Source organism: Triturus cristatus, chromosome 7 (genome assembly GCF_964204655.1).
Source record: "Triturus cristatus chromosome 7, aTriCri1.1, whole genome shotgun sequence".
Classification (NCBI taxonomy): domain Eukaryota; kingdom Metazoa; phylum Chordata; class Amphibia; order Caudata; family Salamandridae; genus Triturus; species Triturus cristatus.
The window spans coordinates 1,083,523,879-1,083,544,262 of record NC_140590.1 but is presented as its reverse complement, the minus strand read 5'-3'; the positions used below and the strand labels follow the sequence as shown (position 1 = coordinate 1,083,544,262).

Sequence of the window (20,384 nt, the reverse complement as noted above, 5' to 3'; positions counted from 1 at the left end):
AAGGTAATGAAGATGTTATCTTCTTCAGGGTGGAATTAGAGTGGGTGGCTGACAACAGTTTTCAATGCATTGACAACAAAGGGGGGTCCATAAATAGTCTATAGTTTGTCAAATTCACTGGATTTTCAAATGTTTTTAAGGATGAGAATGCTGCTAGCATGTTTGGGGGGTTAAGGAAAGGATCCAATGGTGAAGGAAAAGTTAAATATTTACACAGTGACAAATGGTCGTAGTGCTTGGAGTTTTTTTTAAATGATTTAAGTTTATTTCTCACTTACTTCTCTGAGGTTGAAGTAAAGTCTGAGAGAGCAGGAGCAATGGGTATCAGAGGGTCATTGAGACAATGAGCTGAAGTGGATATCTCTCTCTTAGAGCTGAGATATTATTAGTGAAATAGGAAAATAAGTTGTCACAAGTTTCAAAGGAAGGCAGCTGGAGTTTTAACAGAAAGTTGTGAGTCACCATCGCTTTGAATATGCAAATAAATATTTAAGTGAATTATTAGTTCCATTGATACGAGATCGAAAGTATGCCTTTTAGCTCTAATACAGGTTATCTTGTACCCCCTTGAATGTACTATGCAGACCATCTCTTCTGTAGGGAGTTTTGTTTTGTTCCATTGTCTTTTAAGAGCCCTACATTTGCATTTCAGATGCAGCATTTTGTCTGTGAACCAATTATTGGATTTCATTAGGAATTTTCTTTTTGAAAAAATAAATGGATTATTTCTGATGCTGCAGCCCCGTAGCACAGAATAATGTGCATTACCATGAACCGCCATCACTGCAGTTCCTGGCAATGTTTTTATGAATGTTAGCCTGCTTGGCGGTCATTTATAAATTAGGTGTGTAGCCTCTCCACCATAGGGATGGAGTAATTTACTTCATTCCCATGGCAGAATGGCAGGCCTGCCACGGCCCTTGGTCTCAGAAGTGGTAGTGGAATGTAGAGGGGAGGGTGTAAGCTAGGGATGTTGGAGGATGTGGTGGCTGGGAAGGTAGTAGTGAGGGTGCAATGGGAAACAACTGAGGAAATTGAAGTAGTGGCAGAGTGTCCATTGAGAAGGGAACTAGTTTTTTCCTAGACATCAATAAAATTGTACTCACATTTTAGAAGGATCGATTGCTTGCCTTGTATCATTATCTTGCCACTGTTGTCAATATTAATGGGCAGAGCTGATGGTATTGAGCTATCAATTGTGTAGAATAGCTGACCAGTAGTTTTTACATACTGACAGAAGTTCTGGTAGTTATTTTCAATTAAAGTCTCTGAATGTTCAAAGAGTCCTTAGGTTTTAAGCTTCTTTTTTCCAAGTCTAATGGTTATAGAAGCTGGGTATGGTATTGCATAATTGTGTGGTCTAAAGTTGTGCAAATGGTTCTCTGGTGTTACAATGAGACACATTATGGCATAGGAAAAGAATATAGCAGACAATTAAATGATGGTAAGAGACCCTAATACGGTCACAGTAATGCATGGGGAAACAGGATGTGTAACAGGGTTTCACCTTTCTGAGAGAAAATTACCAGCACATTTTTTCATTATGAAGATCTGCGAGGGCTAGGAATTAGCATATAACAACAGTGTGAACAAAAGTTCTCAATGTTAGCTTAAACAATGATTTGCAACAATGATCCAACATCGTTCCGGGAAAGACCATCAGAATCATACAATCTTTGAAATGGTCTCGAATTTTCAATGTCACAGATGATATTTTGAATGGAAAACAAATTGCTAGATGAATGATTGAGGTCATGCAGGTAAGGAACACTGGATATATGGTGACCCATAAACCTATATGAACAAGTGAGCTGTATCAGAAAAGGCCTTATCCAAGATAGATGGGTGTCATGAGATGCTTCAGGCAGTAGTTGCTTTGAGGAAAGGCAAAAGAAGATATTGGCCTGCAGTTATCATCTGAAGTTGGACCAGCTAGGCCAGAATGGCCCAGTGTTCTCCGGGGTGATTATTGATGATGGTTACAGTACTGTCTTCATTATTTAGTAGTGAGAGTTAAAGTCTCTTGGGCTCGTAGCTATTTTCCTAGAGTTGCACTCAAATGAGGACACATTTTAAAATTTTGTAGGTTTCTTTTGTGGATCATTAGTCCTGGTTCCTTTCCAGCTGAGGGTTCTTGATCCTCTGCAATTGCCTGGGTTGGAGGAGTCTGGATTCTCCGAGCTCCTCTTCTCCCCGCTGCATCCCATGGGATTCCTATGGTTGGGCATGTAGTTATTTCCTGAGTCCTTGGGTGCTGCATGTCATTTCTGGTTGATGCATGTTGCAGACAGAGGGTGTTTGTTCCTTTTTGGCTTACTCTTGGGATATTAGCTTAACTTCGATCATAAGTCGATTCTTTTGTACTTGATCATTTAGTTATCTGATAACAATGAGTTTTTTATCATTACCAGCCTTGCTGGTGTATTAAAACTGTGCTGTTTGATTTAGGTGGGAACTCGACCTCGGCCTTCTTCAGCCCTGCTGCTGTATATATGAATAACTCTCCCTCTCTGGTTTAGTGACTATGGCCTTGGCATGCCACATGATGCCTTGTTTCGTTTCTGGGTCAGATGCATACCTGAGACTCTTGGTACTTAGGACCTCTTCACAGTGTGCAGACAGTTATGAGACAGCAGTAAAGGTGGTAATGCTACAAGTGCTCACTGGTAACCTTCATCACCCTGAAATCAGTCATCCTCATTACAGTCTGCCCTCCCTTTGCACCTGTCCTCTGGCCATGCATTTGCAAAAATTGTATAATTCAGGAGGTGGGAGGGGTGTAACCTCCATATATCCAAGTGGGTGGAATTTGACATTTAAAACACATAGTTTATTTAGGTTTGAAGAGAAGGAACTGACTTGTAAGGGCAAATAAGTTGCAAGTCTTCAGAGTGAGGACTCACCCTCATGGAGCAAGGACCAAGATGAAAAAGACTGAGATGATAAGTGATAAAAAATGTAAGTATCACAACTTTTTACTGATGGTCTAAACCAACATGGAAATTACTTTTGGGTAAAAAGCAAGGACAGGTTGAAAGTGTCACATGTTACCTGAGATATCAATCTCTAAGGGTTCATAGGCCCTACAAGTTCCATCAAGCAAAAATCCACAATAGTACCCCGAAATTATAAAAAAACAAATTTGTTATGTTACAATTGTAGCATGACAAGTGATCAACTGCTGGCAAAAAACGAAACATTTGTCAATTAGGTGCCATAAAGTAACCATTCCGGTAGAATAGAAATAGGCTCCTACCAGAGGAAGTTGGAACATTTAAAATGTCAAAGCTTTGTTCATTTAACAGCGATTGTTTGTTTCATGAAAAGGATCGACATGGAGGTTGTGTTATTATGCTGGTTAATTGAATCCATACATTCTCTTTTGCTCTTCTAAATTAATTTAGGCATTAACAAGTATTCAGGTAAGAAAGATATACTTCCCATGCTTACATTCTGTTCTCTTACTGCATTCAGAGTTGCATTTCCTATCTAAAGTTTTATATAAATTACGTTAGGAACGCTATTGATGTAACAGGTTATATTAAATATGACAAATGGTTGGATTGCAAGTTAAGAAGTTCTGCTCACAGAACTGCAGAGTTTTCCTCTCTGGCAAATTGTAAAACATAGCAAGAATTGGACTTTCTGCTCTAAATGCAGCATTTTATTCCTCATTCCTAAAACCTATTTTCACTCTATTTTAAGACGGAAAAAGTATAGGTGAGCAACATAGGAATTGTGGTTTTGTCACATAAATTGTAATTCCCTATTTGGCCAGTATCTTTCCTTTCTAGCCAAAATTGAAATGACAGTCTATTAATATTGACAATCGATTCATAACTAGGGCCTATGTAAAGACAGTCACTGCTGATATATTTGTTTATTGCAACACAGTCACTGACAACATATCTGTAAAAGAAATCAAAAGTGCCCCACTAAAAGTGCCCATCGACCCAGTGTTTCTTATCTCTCTCTTTCGCGTTCTCTCACTCCTTCTCCTTTTACTGCTGTTTACATTTTCTGTTGATCGTCTAACACCCAGACCTCTGCTGCCTAATATCAGGAGCCAATGACCTTTCTTCTGTGTTGTCACCCCTCTCTCTCTTCGCTTTATTTCCTTCCTCTTGTAGTTTTAACTCTAACCGCCATCTCCTTCAGTCCTTCCCTTCTCCACTCAACTGGCGGCTTCTCCCACTTTGAATCCCTTGCACTTGTAATTAACTTTTCTGTCGTCGTTAACTGTGAATTCTTTATTTTAATATGAAAGCAGAGCTCAGAGGAATGTATTGAGAAGGCCTGCAAGATACATCCCTGGTTTCCGAATTGTATTATTTTATTTATTTGTTGTTTATGTAGCAAAACATCCATTTATGTTCGCGTTGTATGGAGTATTTGTAAAAGACCAATACCTACAGTTTGCGAAAATATTGATTCTGGAGGCATAACAAACACATTTTAAAATGGTACAGAATTTATCATAGTAGCTGCAGAAGCAAATACAATTGTAGTACACAGATTGAAAGCATTTCACAGCTGAAAGTAACAAGTCGTCGCCATTGAATAGAAATTGGCAGTAGTTCATTGGTCTTGTGAAGCAATATCAAGGGTGAGGTTTAAAGAGTAAAGTAAAATGGCAGCAGACAGTAATAAACATAAGGTGGAAGAGAGACACATGTCCTCTTCAGACATATCTGGAATTGGAGTAGCAAGATGATCTTGTAACGCAAAGAACAGGAGGAAACATGTTCAGCCCCTATGTTATTCATATAGCACAGGGTGGCAACATTGGCACTGTGATAATAGTGAGGCCTGGAGCATGGGTGAGCGAATGCATGTAGTTGATTGGAGGAGTGGTAAACGAGGAGCAGGTATCTGGTCAAAGGAAAAGGGGAGCAGCAAACGCCACAGGTGTGTTGGGACAGAAGGACCAGAGGCGTAGCTAGAGCTTGTGGCGCCCGGGGCTATCCCTCAGATTGCCGCCCCTGGGGAGGGGGGGCTGCTGGGGAAAAAGGACGGTGAGCACTTGAAAGAGGTCCGAGAGACACGTAGTATCGCCGCTAATAGTTACCTCGATCATGCAAGTTACATGCACATACATGACACGGTCCAAGGCTACACAGTTGAATACACCGGTGAATGGCAGTGACTGGCTGTACAAAAGAGAACACACAGACTGCATGATCTATCTGGGGACTCAGAAAAAACCACATGTGACATCTATCAGAGAGCTGCATGAATAATTACCTGGTAATCCCCTCCGCACAATGCAAACATGCACATACATGACACTGTTCAGGGATCCATCATCTACAGCTGACATTAAATGACCATTCATCATGGTCCCCCCATTAAAGCAGTGCACTTTGTGATCTGCATGGTACATGTTCTTTGCAGCAGGCACATTAACCCTCTGTGCTACCTTTCCTGGAGTCAACACTTCCACTAGACAAAACTCCGATCTCTCTCTAGGAAGAACATTAATCACCAAAGTTATAATGACATTTTTATTGTTTCTGAAAATTGCTGGAGGCCAGGAAGGAGGCAGCAAGTTTTTTTTAACCATAAAATACTTGCAAACTCTATGCACCCACCCAAAATAGGTACCCAGTGTGGTCACACCGTTTGCATCGCCCTAACCTGCTCAAGGTTCATGTGACCTCAGTGACAGCGACTGGATCACTGTTGCTCTAGGGTGTGCTGCTTCGTAGGCCTGCCCGCAAGACTGGAGATGAACTTCAGTATGGATTGTGGTGGACAGGCCTTCAAGGTTAACCCACAATTGACACCACTAGGGTACACCTGCTTGTGCTAAGACATCAAGCCTTCTAAGGTCTAGTGGGGCCTTTTAAGGTCTAGCATGGGAATGTGCTCCCTCAGTAGAGTGGTCTGGTGGACTGGTCATGAAGGCTGAACCAGTTTCCCCAGTTCCAAATTCGACAGCTCTGGCCATAGGGCCACATCCTCTCCTCCACTGAACACCATACTTCCCCACTGAGACACACTCGCACTGCCTTCAGATATAATCTAATTGTGCCCGCTATAAACACTTTGATGTGGCTCAATTCAAATGATACACTTGATAAGAGTAATATGCTGCCTAAAAGAAAAAGTAAAAGCAACCACTCATAGGGAATGCAAGATTAAGTAAAGCATGTGAAATGTATGCAGAAACAACATGGTTACCTTAACAATCTCTCACTCACTATTCAGAAATCAGCGAGTGGTTTTACCTGAAAAGTTAAGGACATTACTAGAGGGCCCTGAAGGGAACCGTTTCAATGTCCATTGCTTATATCCTTACAAAACGTAAGCAGTATGGTTTAAAAAGACCACATCCATAAACACAGAGCCATGGTCCACATATTGTTTTCCAATCCACCCATCAACCAGGTATTGGAGTACCTCCAGGAATGGTACACTTTCCCACCTGGGAACAACAATGCTGTTCAAAGAAAGACGAGAAAACAAAAGTAGCGCTTCACTGGCAAACTTTGTCAAGTGATGCTGATGTATTTGGATGTAAATAAAACCAATCTGGCCACTTTGCAACCACTCTGTCTTGCTTTATTTAGTTATGTATTTATTTTTTAAATTTAAAACCTTCTATTTCACTCCATCCTGCTGCACTTTGGAATAGAAAAATGTCAGAAAAAGGGCATTTCTCGTGTTTTTCTTTTTTGGATCCATTTCACAGGGAAGCAACTAAATGAAAGAAGGAAAGAGAGGTTGTGAACCGTTTCTTCAAGCCACGGTTTTCAGTAAATGAGGAGCAAGACAGAAAGAGAGGGAATAATAGGAACAGAGGGGGGGACAGCTGCCAGCACAAAAAAGAAGAGGACATTGCTGAGTCCTATTCCTTCTCTGCCCGTCCCCGAACGTCCACGAAAGCAAGCCGAGCCTTATCTGAATGCCTGTGTCCGCCCCCAAAATAGTGCCGCCTGGGGCGGACCGCCCCCACCGCTCCACCCTAGCTACGCCACTGAGAAGGACAGGAGACTGGAACTGAGAACAGCCATGGACAAGATAAAGAGAATAAGAAAAAGATATCAGTACAAGCAGGGCTTACAGAAAACTTTATAAACATATATGTGTCGTAACAAAGCAGAATATTTGATTAGATACTGCTCAGGAGCAGTGAAAAAAGTGGTGAGGGAATACATTGTTTCGCCATTAGGCCTGGGACAATAGTTTGGTTAAAAATACCACCACCTACAGTTATATAGAGCAGCTTTAGTTCTGCAAGTTCGATTGTATTTGTTAATCGATAATGATTTTTGAATTCATTGTTACATTCTAAAGAACCATGGGAACGATTGTAAAGGATTCTAATTGCTTTTAGATAACATGATCTTGAATTGTTTGCTTTTTTATGAGATGCTTACTTGTGCTTTATAAGGTTTGTAACCAAAATAAAGCTATGTTACTACTACTCCAGACGGTATAAAAGAAATGCATAAACATAAAATAAAAAGTGTGAAAAGAGGATAGTATGAAAAATTAATTTAAGGCACGTGGTTTTCCTGACTTCCACCCTGTCCCTCTGATGGCCTTACACATCAAAGCACCAAGCACTTTATTTTATTTTGTAAAATCTATACCCCCCTGTCCCCCCGCGGGAGAAGGCAATTTCTTCGCCCGCTTCTATTAGTACAGGAAACCAGGTCCAATGAGATAGCCTTGGGCTATATATTATCCTTAGAGAATGTAGATACTATATACGCTGTCTTAATTTATATTTTAACTGCACTTAGGATACACAGTAAATATTAGATGTTTATTATGTTTTTCTTTTTAATCATTGTATTTTAAAAATGTATGTATTGATTTAGGATTTTACACGGAAATATGTTGGATTTTGTGCAAAGCTTTATGGGTTAAACAGAGCAAAATAAAGTATTTTGACTGACTGACTGATTCTAGGGGTAGAAATAGAAATAACCCTATTTGGGTGCAGAGAAAGGGACCTGGAAGCTAAGAATTTGTTAGGCTGCACAGGGCAGAAAGTGGAAAAGAGAAAAGGTTAGAAAAAGCAGTAAGCTTTGATAAGTATGGACATTTATTGAGAGAGCATATGCGAAATAACATTGTTAGTCTGCGACGGGGTAGAGTGGATAGACATAACAATATATGAAAAGTTGTCATCTACAACTGAGGTGTGAGATGCCAAGAGATTTTTTTAGGATCACTCAGATAAAGACTTTAGGGACGTGGCGTGATAGGAGAGAGATCAGCAAGAGTTACCAATTTTAACCAATCAAAGGCGCTCTGATAGAGAGTTCATAATGAGCTGTCCAGTCCCTCCTTATTTTTCATACTCTGCAGGAGAAATTGAAGGGCAACAATAAAGAATGCTACTGCTAGGTCCACAAGGTGGCCTTTATCGAAAATGAAAAGGAAATAGTCGATGTACTCCGCTCTAATACCAATTGAAGCATATCACAGAGAACATTTTCTGTGCTATGGTAGATTAGTTTGGAGGCTACATATTTTTCAGCCATTTTAGCTGGAAAGGGAAGACCAAGGATGGGTTAGTACTTTTACATTTTGGAGGGATCAAGGATAGGTTTTTATTATAAGGGGTTTAACATGAACAACTTAGAGATAGATTGGTGTAACACCCCTTTAAAGGGATCAATTTGTGAGGGTCAGCCAATCAGTGATAAATATTTGAGCAAAAGAGGCAGGGATGATGGACTAGTTAAAAGGGTGTTAGAATGTCTATGAGAGGGTGAAAAGAGTGGTTGAGTAAGGATTCAGTTAAGAAGAAAATATCAAGAATGCGGACCAGGATAACAGCGATGTTAGTGCAGATGGAGAATGCAGACCTAAAGTAAGCACAATTTAGGGTGCTGTAGTGCTCAGATTCATTAGATGGATTGCAGGAGACATAGATCTTGGCAAAGTTTGAAGGATATTGTCATTTACTGGGGAGGTAAGGTTTCCTCGGCTCTGGGAATCATAGATTGAAGGAGGATGAGCAGTGGTAGTTGACAGTGTGGGGGTCGGAAGGGGGACAGCTGACCAATGTGAGGATTGCACATAGGGGGTTGATTCCAAGGCATATAGTTCCATGATTTCAGTGTCAAGTTTATTGTTAATAAACTCCTGTCATAACTTAGTGGTGAGAAGCATATGGAAAGAAAAGAAATGGGAAGAGAGGTTAACTACAGAGATTTTTGATCTGTAAGAGCTGAGATGGCCTGGTCCCAGACGGAAGGAATTGGCAGAAAAGGAAAAGGTGGAGGAGAGGGAGATGGAGCCACAGATTGCTTTGTCTGGCAGAGGTCAGGACAAATTTTGTTTTCATGAAAGAGGGTGGTTGGAAGGGAGTGGAAGTTTCGTGGAAGCTCTGCCCACTCTCCGCCCATCTATTTCGTTGACTTGTGTCTTAAATGCTGCCTTCCGATTGGTTTTAGGCTTGTTAGTTCCTCTTTATGACGGCCATGTCGTCATTTGTATCCTTCCATGGCTACTGGCCCCTTTACTTTGAGTGTTGCCTAGTATGTTTTTTTAGATTGTGAGCACTACTTTCTTCCCGTGCCCTCCCTCCCGGAGTCCGTGCCCTCTTGCCACCCCCACACTCCTGTTGTTCGTTCCTTCTCGCCTGCCCGCCCGCACTCCCGTTTGCAATGCAATAGGTATCGCGTAAATGCAAGTCCTATTGCATTGCAAATGCTTGTATGATTTACGAAACCTAATATACATTTTTTCTTACGAGAGAAAAAACGGGTACATTTGCATGTTTACCGCACAGGTACACACTATGAACTGATAGATATCTTGGTTATCTCATTCCCTAGAGCTAGAGACTTCTTGATGGAGAGAGAGAGCTCCCTCTTCGACTGCCTCTCAACGTCTTATGTTTACAGTCCAGCCGTCTAAAAATGTTGTCCTTCTTTTTTGTCCATGAGCTCGAGACCGCGCCTTTTTTTTCCCCCCAAAATCTTCATGGTTTCTCGACAAGGACCGGCCTGGATTGCATGCCTTATGGAAACCAGGTATTATACTATCCTCACCACATTTGTATCCCTTGCTGATAATCGACACTTCGGCAGAGCGGGAGGGGGATCTTGCTGTCTCTTTAATACTTTGTTGAGGGTGAATCATGCTAACAGTCAGCTCTTCAGAGCATGGCAGTTTATACAAATAAGCATATTGCATGCACAGCGAGAAAACCCCTTCAGTTAGTGGATGGTACTTCCGTGTGTAAACTGAGACATACCCTATTCTCCACAGAGCGAGAAAGCTTTATCGTGGGGCTTAACATCGCGCTAAAATCTAACTAATGGTAATATACATGGTGTTTTAATTCTCCCTTATGTTATAACTCACATGGCGATTACCAAAAAAGGGGGGAAGTAGAGGTTAAAGGTTAGGTTCACCCTCCACTAGTACATATCTCAAAACAAAAACCTGAGCAAGTCAAGTAAAAAGAACCTAACCAGGGTAGACAGGTGGTGTCAGAAGTCAACTTGATCCTGAAGGACACCAATTGGAAAGAAAGGGAAAGATTATCTCTTTCTTGAGTCCCCTCACTCACCAGGGTTTCCCCCACGGTGACATGCTTCATCATTGGGGTCCTCCCAGTCCTCTACGGACTGAGGCGTGCTACAACTTACGAAATTACGTAGGAGCACTAAAAAATAGAGTATGTGTAGTGCAAGTGAAAAAGTGGTGGAGTGGGATAATTAAAATAATCAGCTAGTGGGCCAAGAATAAACTTTATTAGTGCTCTAAGCTGAAAAAATTAAAACGGGGTGATATGCTAGAATAACCTCCGCTACGCTCAGACAACAAGGGTCTTAATGATGATATACCCTGGAGCCAGTTCTCATGATTATCCTTCTTCTCTAGTGGATGCTGGTTGATAAGCTGCGTATATCTACCCTTTGAACATGGTGTGTTCTGTGAAATTATGTCAATTACATTTCTTTTATCACCTTCAGATTCGCCTTAGTGATTATAAGAACTTCACAACCTTCGATTACCCATCTAACTGGTCAGCCAATGCATAGTTGTCAGAACTCTGAACGATAAAGTTTTGTGAAAAAGAAAACGTTTTTGTGAAAAAAACTTTTTAGAAGACACTCCCTGGTAGCAAATATTTCGCCTTCACTACTACCTTTTTGGGCCACTTGTGGCTACAGATGCTATCCACCTAGGGCCATTGCACATTACTAACACCAGACTCCGCCAGTCTATCTTTATTTGATTTCAATTTTTTTTACTTCATCTCCCATCCCAATCCAATATGGCGGCTCCATCCGAGTACCGGCACAGGAGCCTTTCTCGCTTTCTATGCAGTCCCAATCGCTGATAAACAGCTCTGCTCCGAGGACACGCCAGAATGCGGTCCGTGAGGTTTGGTTCCAATTAGGTATCAACGAGTGTGGTTTTCCACGTACAAGTAAGTGTTTCCTGAGGGGCTAGATCTCCTTACCCTCACGCTACGAGGTGATCATTTTTCTCACCTCTCCTCCCCGTAGGGCGAACCTTCACTACGGAGCACGCCATTATCTTAACGATCTCAATTACTATCCTTCCCTAGATGTACGAGATCGCCGCACCCCCTCCGTTGACCATGAAGCACATTGTTGCTTTGTACTAAGTATGTAATGTCTTTTTCTTTGTTTACTGTATGTTTGTGTATATGTTATGTCAGACATGTCAGTATTACGAATCTCGATTCACTGTTTTCAGCACAACGCCGGCATGGAGTGAATAATTACATTTCTCTTCATTTTAAATCACATAGAGGCACATCAGAAAGGAAAGTGTGCGAACACTTGGGTGTAGTGTGCTCACAATTAACATTGACTACAGTACTTATGATCAGATATTTTTCCTTTTAACCTTTGTTTTATATCCTACAGATTATTTGCTGACGTACATTACGTATGTATTTTAAAACGCATGCCTTATAGTTGCGGCATCACATTTATTGCACCTTATTCAGGTTAACTAGGAGTGGCAAGTTTCTCGGCACTGGGCTGGTCCCAGTGTAGTCCTGAAGAAGAGCTGGGGAAGCTCGAAACTAGTTGACCAGATCATGCTAGGCACACCTTTCCATTATAGTGAGGGTTTTCTAGCATATCACCCCGTTTTAATTTTTTCAGCTTAGAGCACTAATAAAGTTTATTCTTGGCCCACTAGCTGATTATTTTAATTATCCCACTCCACCACTTTTTCACTTGCACTACACATACTCTATTTTTTAGTGCTCCTACGTAATTTCGTAAGTTGTAGCACGCCTCAGTCCGTAGAGGACTGGGAGGACCCCAATGATGAAGCATGTCACCGTGGGGAAACCCTGGTGAGTGAGGGGACTCAAGAAAGAGATAATCTTTCCCTTTCTTTCCAATTGGTGTCCTTCAGGATCAAGTTGACTTCTGACACCACCTGTCTACCCTGGTTAGGTTCTTTTTACTTGACTTGCTCAGGTTTTTGTTTTGAGATATAACTCACATGGCAACAGCTGATCTTCAGTCTTTGTCAGTGACATGCCTACGGTGCGCTGGTCATCAGATGCTGATGTTGGGGCAGTGGAATGCCTTTAGTGGGGCTCCGATAGGCTGCTGTCCATGACAATTTAAACCGTGCGCACTTTCATTTTACAAGCAGCCCGTCACTTGTTTAATATATGCACGGGCTCGGCGCGTGATCACAGCGCCTGCTTAATTTAATATGCATGATCTCCGCGCAGCACAGCAACAAAAGAGGCTGACTGCTTGCTGCAGAGACGGGTCTGCCTATGAAAGGATGGCAGCCCAAAGTGTATCTAAAGAAACGAAACCATGAGCGCTGACGTCAGCTTCTGTGCCTCGAAGCTGTCATGTAAAGCAGACTACAAAAGGAAGTCCTCTCTCTTTTGCATCGCACTTTGATTTCCATGTGCATGGTTGAGCCCGGGGTTTGCTCTCCTAACTCCAAGTTCCTCAACATGTTTATCACTGGTGGGTCATGTAATCGATCTCCTTGCAAGTGTGCGTGTGTTTTTACAAATGTGAAGGATGGACTGCAAATTTGTTCCTACAGGGTGACCATAACAAAAAGACACTTTAATTGGCAGTGTTCCTGTGGGATAACTACGAGAGCTCAATATTTCTGTAAACTACTTAGGTCGAGCCTGAGTCAGCACGCAAGCAACTGCAACCACCGGTTCAAATTAAGCACTGGGTGGAATGGTGTATTTTCTAACCCTGCAAGAGCAGAGTAGGCTAAACCCCTACTACTCATTTTCTGCCACCACGCTTCTTCAGAATATTAATAAGAATTTGCAATGCAATAGGTCTCACATTTACGCGAGTTTAAGCTATTGCCATTGTAAATGACAATGGGCCTCATGTAGGTAGCCCAATACCGGTCGGTAACGGCCGATTTTCGGTAAATATACCGTTACCGACCGGTATTTAGGCTTTTGATATGTAGGGGGACCATTTCTGTATTCGGTAATTTACCGAATCGGTAAAATTACCGAATCGGTAATTTTACCGATTCGGTAAATACCGAATACAGAAATGAGATGTAGGGGGAGTGTGTGGTGGGTGTGGGGATTCGTTATTTACCACCAACTGAAAGTTGGTGGTAAATGGCGAATGTCTCAGTTAAGGCATTATTTGGCCCTTAGATGTGTGCAATGTGGCAGACACGCATGCCCTCAGGGCATGTATGTGTGCCACATGTGCACACATGCAGGTATCAGGGGTGCAACAGGGTGTCACTGTGACACCCTGCCACCCTTGATTGAGCTCCCCCATTACCGATTCGGTATTTACCGATTCGGTAATGGTAACTGGCTTCCCATTGATTCCTATGGGCCTCCTGGCCCATAGGAATCAATGAGATACAGGTTACCATTACCGAATCGGTAAATACCGATTCTAAAATACCGACACTTACCGAATCGGTATTTTTTTACCTACATTACATTTACCGATTCATAAATACCGAATCGGTAAAATTCGTTATTTAAGAATCGGTAAATGTAATTTACCTACATAAGGCCCAATGTCTTTTATTTACGTTTTAAAAACCAAAACCAAAATAAAAGGCATAGCCATTTACAATGCCAATAGCCCAAACTCGCGTAACTGTGAGACCTATTGCATTGCAAATGCTTGTTCTCTGCTGGGATAGTTCACTGTAAAGCAGAGGTCCAAACCATAGGTCAAAAAGGTCAAAAAGTTTGACTTTTCATGGGTTAAAAGCTATTTTCCTAGCAAACATGAATCAAAGTGCGTTAATTATTATGTGCCTCTCAGCCACATTGTATGCATCTGATAGAAATTGAAGACAGAAAGACAATGCCAGCTACTTCCAATTTTCCGAAGCCTAAACATAAGATGTTGTAACAAGACCATTGAATGCTGCTTCCGGGAAGAAGTTAATTGACTGGGAGCCAGATTTGTTTATTAAATGCCCCCTGAAAGAACTGAATCAAGAGAACAGCACTTTATTGCATGATGGGGAAAAGTTGGTGGGCATACTATCAATGGGCGAAGCACCTCAAGATTAATGCAGGCGAAGTTCAGCGATAAGAGTTCATAGTTAACTGACATTATACCTGAACCAGTTTCGACATGCCCTGTCAGCTACAATGGCGGACTGAACTGACTAAATATATAGGTATCTTCTATCATGCAAACATTCCTACTATAATCAGGGCGAAGTATGGGAGGTGCATGGAGGCCTTACACCATCACATCGTCAAGGGGATAACCCTCCCCTTGTTAATGGCGGGTCGGTTGCTCTAATGAACATGAGTGTACTACTTAAGTTACTATATCTATTTCAAAACTTTCGGTGCCTCTAAACAAAGCTTTCTTCACACAACTCCACTCCCTCATGATCAAGTTGGTTTGGGCGGGCAGGCTGACCAGGATCAGGTGGCGCACACTACAGCTGCCATGTCGACATGGTGGGTTTGCAGCACCCCACTTTGAAGATTATTATCTGGTGGCACAAGTACAGTTCATCCACCATAGCTTTCAAAATTGCAGGCATACCCCCATGTTGTTCTAGAGAGAGGTCTGGTGGCTCCTATCCCCCTTCCAAAGATCCCCTACACCCAACTCCACAGGCCAGCTCAGAAAAATCAGACTGCGCGGTGCACAGATTGGGCATGGAAACGATTAGCAGACCTGTGTAACATTCCTTTACCCTCCTCCAAGCACATACCCATTAGACATTACCACAGGCAACAACTGGACGACCTTCCTGGGTTTATACAGTACATGGGGAAAAGACACATAGTAACACTGGTAGATTTATTTCTTGCACATATGTCCCAGCTACTATTAGGTGTCCTTACTTACAGCAAAACTTCACATGAAGTTCGACGCCTTTTGGATTTGTTCTCAGAAGAGTCCCTGGAGAGGCTGATGTTGAATATCCTCCTAACCAGCCCTCCATCATGCAGACTCATATCAAGATTGTATGCAGAAGTAAAGGACTGTCTGATTCCGGGGATTCCCAGTGCTCGCCAGGCTCTGTGGACAATTTAGGACAGGATATAACTGGTGAGCAATGGGGGTTCTGCCGCCAGCAAACTAAAGAGGTCTCCCCCAATGGCAGGTACAGATTGATTCATTATAAGTTTCTACAGAGAATGTATCGCTCCCCAATGGATCTTGCACGATGTAATGCCGAAGTTGACCCTATTTGCAGGTGGGGTGGCATTGAGGGATCAGTTTCTTTCCTTTAGCATGGTTGGGCCCAGCATTGGCCAGTTTACGGTCTCATCTTACAACTGCCTTACTCGAGATGACTTGACAGGCCTGCTTCCTCACTCCCACTGTGGTGTTGCTGGAGTATGTCAAAGGGTGTATTAAATCATCTAGTAAGTTCACTGCCACTGGGTTACTTTTGAGAAGGAGTAGAGTGGCCATGAGATGGGGGTAGCAGACTTGCCCTGAAATTTAGGGAGTGGCAGAAGGACATGGCCCTTTGTGAGGAATGGTCGAGGAAGTTAGCAAAACTGGTGCCACCGACAGTCCGTCAACAAGATTTTTGGGATCCCTTGAGAACTTGCTAAAATTGAGGTCGGACTCTTAGTGTGTCCCATTTCTAGCGATGTTATGTGTTGTATCTTAATGGATTTCATGTACGGGTGCATTGTCATATCCTAAACGAGGCATGTAACTCTTCTACAAGCCGCTGTGATCTCAGTATATGTTTTCAACCAGTGTCAAATCATCATACCACGGAAATGTATTTTAATAATCTGCATACTGTGGAATGTGATTTTCCGTTCATCTTCCCCATCCGTTACGTCATGCTCAATTATGTTGCCACACTACTTGCACTGTTTATGTTTTGCAAAACGTACCAATAAAAAAAAAAAATAATAATAAATTCCTGAACCAGTTACTAGCGAAACAAAAATTGACGGCACCATTTTAATAAAACACTACACAGTATAGTTTTGTTTTTAACATATCTTTGTAAGTTTATCTAATAATTGCGATTGAAATTTGTAACAATTGTATTTAATCACACAATAATCGCATCTATCTATCTATGAAGGTTAGCAGGACAAAATGAATCATGGGGCACTAAGTATTGTGCGGGTTTGTGTGGTATATTGAAATTGATCAATCTGCAAAGTTTTTTGAAAGACAGCATGACTTTCACTACTCACAATATGGAATAGTGGAGTAATTGGACTAGGGTGTAAATGAATTGCTGAAGAAACAAGCATTTGCAATGCAATCGGGATTGCCTTTGAGACCTTATATGTATTTAGTTATGCAGCACATTAACCTGGGTGCTCAAACATCTACTGTTCTTTAACATGGAGGGAAAGTAAACACCAAACTGAGTGACACGCCAGGTATGGGAACAGATGGAGAGAAATATTGCCTTTCAGTAGGAAATGGTATAGTCCAAAGCTCTTTTTTTAATATACAATCAGGGCCTTCGGTGGTCATATCACTGAAAATACAAGATTTGAAAAAAAAATTATTGTCTATGGGTGCTCGTGGAAGACAATTTCCATGGACTGGAATCTAGAGAATGCTAAAGTGATTCTGGTATTTTACTGACCTCTGCTGGTCGTTTTCTATCAAGACAGTTGAACAAGCAGAAAGCAATTCTGGTATTTTACTGACCTCTACTGGTCGCTTTCTATCAATACAGTTAAATAGAGACAGTTGAACAAGCAGAAAGCAATCCTGGTATTTTACTGACCTCTACTGACCTTTTTCTAGCAAGACAGTTAAATAGAGGTAGTTGAACAAAAAAAAAGTCCCTAAGCGGAAGTAGACAAGTCCTATGGCTGATCTCAAGATCCCACAAAGTACATACACATATAGGTATATACTTAAGTATATACAAGAGGTCTCGCATGCTCGACCAAAAACACAATGAATGGCCCCTAGTTCTGCGGCGGCCATAATCCCCTAAAAAGAAAGAATGTTGTCTTTTCCTGGAATGCCGAAAGAGAAAGTCATAAGTGAGAGGTAAATGCAACACTTAGGGTGCAGGCATCACAAAAGAGGACCAGCAATCTTGCTTACAGAATGACAGACAGGTAAGTTAATGCATTGCAACTTCTGAACAATGGTGGACCCAAATTCTCAGTCCCGCACACTTTCAGGGCTGGGGATCTCACTCCAGACTGAAGGGAACTTTAAGGCAGGGATAGATTGGAGCACAGGAGGTATCATGGGAGCTTGATGCTACACCATGCTCATTGAGCTAATGAGGCTAGAGGAAGGAACGGGGACAGTCTTTTAAAGGCACCTCATGTGTGGTTTGACTAAGGACCGAGATTTAGCAATCCTAATTACAGGGTGGTGGGACTGCAGATATAGATAGATGCAGGGTCCTCTATGTAAAATGGCACTGGGCTGTCACATGGGGAAGTGGGAGGTTTTTAAATGCCAACAGAAATTCTTGTGTCTTATTTTATTTGTGTTATTGCATGCAATGTGTATTAATACAATGAACATGCAACAGACTACAATATTAATGCTGCTGGAAAGAAAATGTTTGATACTTGCCAATGCCATGTACAGAGCCATTTAAAGATGAAAGCAAATTCAAATGTAGATTGGCAAATCATAGAGAACAGGAGCATTGGAACTACTTTAAAGCCTGACAAGTAATTTGAATTTGTATGAACCTGTCACAGAGATCATGCACTACATCGAGATTCACTGTGCATAGTGGGGTTGGACTCTTCACTGTGTGAACGGTCACTTCACTGGACAGTGGCTTTGCACAATTCATTGGGTGAACAGCTCACTTCATGCCAGTCATCAGTGATCTGCAGGTTGGGCATTCCACACCAAGTCTATGTGTTCCCAATTACCACACTTATGCCCTGTCTATATTCCTTGGGGAAACAAGACACAAAGTTTATGGACGGAATGCAGAAAAAAGCAAAACTTTCAGCCAAATCACTTTTACTCGTTTTCTTTCAAATCGCTATTCCCCCACAATAAGGTGCCTCGTCATAATTTTTCATTTTTTCGTTTTCTCAAGGGTGTACTTAAAATATCTTTCGCTTCACCTCTTGGGCAACTCCACCGGCCACGCTACTAACAATCCGTCTCTATACCGCACGCTTTACACGTCAGTGTATAATTGTGTGGAAGATGTCAAGTATAAAATAAATATACTCACACATATACAACTTAAAAGTAAATTTATTCCTTGTTGGAATTGCCTTTGACGTTCATGTGAAATATAACAAAATAAGTTTTTTGAGAAAGAATAGAACTCAGGGAAGAGATAATTTATCTATCTTTTCACCAAAATATATGTTACATTATTTGTCCCGAGGCATTATGTTTATTTATTAGTGTTTATATACCCAGATGCCGGAGGGTTATTTATTTGGGTCCACCCTTTTTTTGAAGAGGTCATGGGAACAGTCCAGCACAAACTGCCAAGCCAGGTTCCCTGGACCAGAAACAACCATCCTAGGACCGGTGACATTGTTCTCCATTCTGTCCATCAATTGTTCTTTTTGCATTTGTAACCCAGAGTTGGACGGGTATGCCCGAAGTGGGTCCTCAGGCTCTCCATGCCACTGGAGTCAAGCTATCATGGCTGATGAGGGTAGGAACCCTGAAACCAGACCTACGATGCTTGTTTCCAGTCCAGGGAGAACCTGGCCTGGCAGTTAGGGCTGGACTGTTCCCATTGAGTGTAGGGTTAAGACTGATCTGTATATGGCTGGGTTCAAACTGAAATGGCATGGTGAGCAAAAAAACAATGGATTTAGTCCCAGAGCTCTGTACTGGGGTGAATGTATGACATTATTCTGCATTCTGCCCATCAATTTTTCTTTTTGCATCTGTATTCCTGTTACCTTCCCTTTTTCAACGGAGTAGCCAACAATTTACACTTTGATTAGTTATTGAAAAAAAAAATGTTTTTGAGAGGAGTCTACATTGTGATTGACAACATTTAGCTTTTTCTTGGACAAATACCGATTACTTGGCCTTTTAAAGGTGTCAGGCTCTCCAGGTCCGAATCCTCAGGGCTGTGTCGATGCTCTATGGGGGCCCACCTCTGAATCGACCCAAGTCTGGCCGTGTAAACATATGCAGACTTTTGGGGCAATTGAGCGGGGAAGGAAAGGGTGGGGACTGCGGGGAGGGAGACTTGTGTGTGAGAAACAATAAACACAATGAGAATTGCATTCACCCTTTACTCCCTCGCTCTATTATCTAACCCCCTCAATCCACCCACTTCTTACCTGCAAAGGAAAAGATTAATGTCCCATCACTCTTCAGAGGAGGTGGAAATTAAGACGTCTATCAAGTGCGATAGGTGTAGTTTGGCCTTGAGTGTCTAGCCGTCTAATTTCTTTATCCTTACTCTCTCTCCTGGGTGAATACCAAAAGAGAAACACACACAGACAACAACAAAGGAAAGCGAGGAGAACACTGAACTCTACCACTGCAGCAGAGTTATACTTCAGGTAGGATCATGTCTATTGTTTTGAATATTATAGGAACCGTTAAATAGCATGTTCCACCTCTATATTGATAGCACCTCAATTCCCAAGAGGCCAGGTGATCCCAGATACATCAATACTGATCCGAAATCAGCTAATACAAGTTCAAAGAAAAGTCACACGAAAGAAAGGCCTAATCGGCTTATTCTCTGTTGCTACAATAATCAATATGGCGTTTCACTGTCTTTGGATGCCAGGAATGTTATGGCCACACTCATTCATCCATTCAGCGTTTGCTCACCATATAATTCGCGGGCGCATATTCACCCCGCATGAAACCGAGCACGGTTTCTCCAACGGGGTTAAAGGCTGCCCAAGCGCCGCTATGTGCGCGTACGCTCCCCTGCACTGTGAATCAATCACCTCCAACAGGGGAGTCACTGGAAACCGGGAGGTCAAGTCCCGCAATTTCCTC

General features: G+C 41.9%; 1 protein-coding gene across 1 annotated transcript in view; it reads left to right on the top strand.

Annotated features, from left to right (window-relative positions):
• The window catches only part of LOC146811134 (uncharacterized), a 262,070-nt gene extending 242,133 nt beyond the window's left edge, over nt 1-19,937 (top strand). Inside the window, exons 10-11 of the mRNA XM_085615039.1 lie at nt 3,405-3,422; nt 19,857-19,937. Coding sequence (XP_085471165.1) covers nt 3,405-3,422; nt 19,857-19,937 — 99 coding nt within the window. The remainder of the gene's footprint in view (nt 1-3,404; nt 3,423-19,856) is intronic.
• The last annotated feature ends 447 nt before the right edge of the window (nt 19,938-20,384 follow it).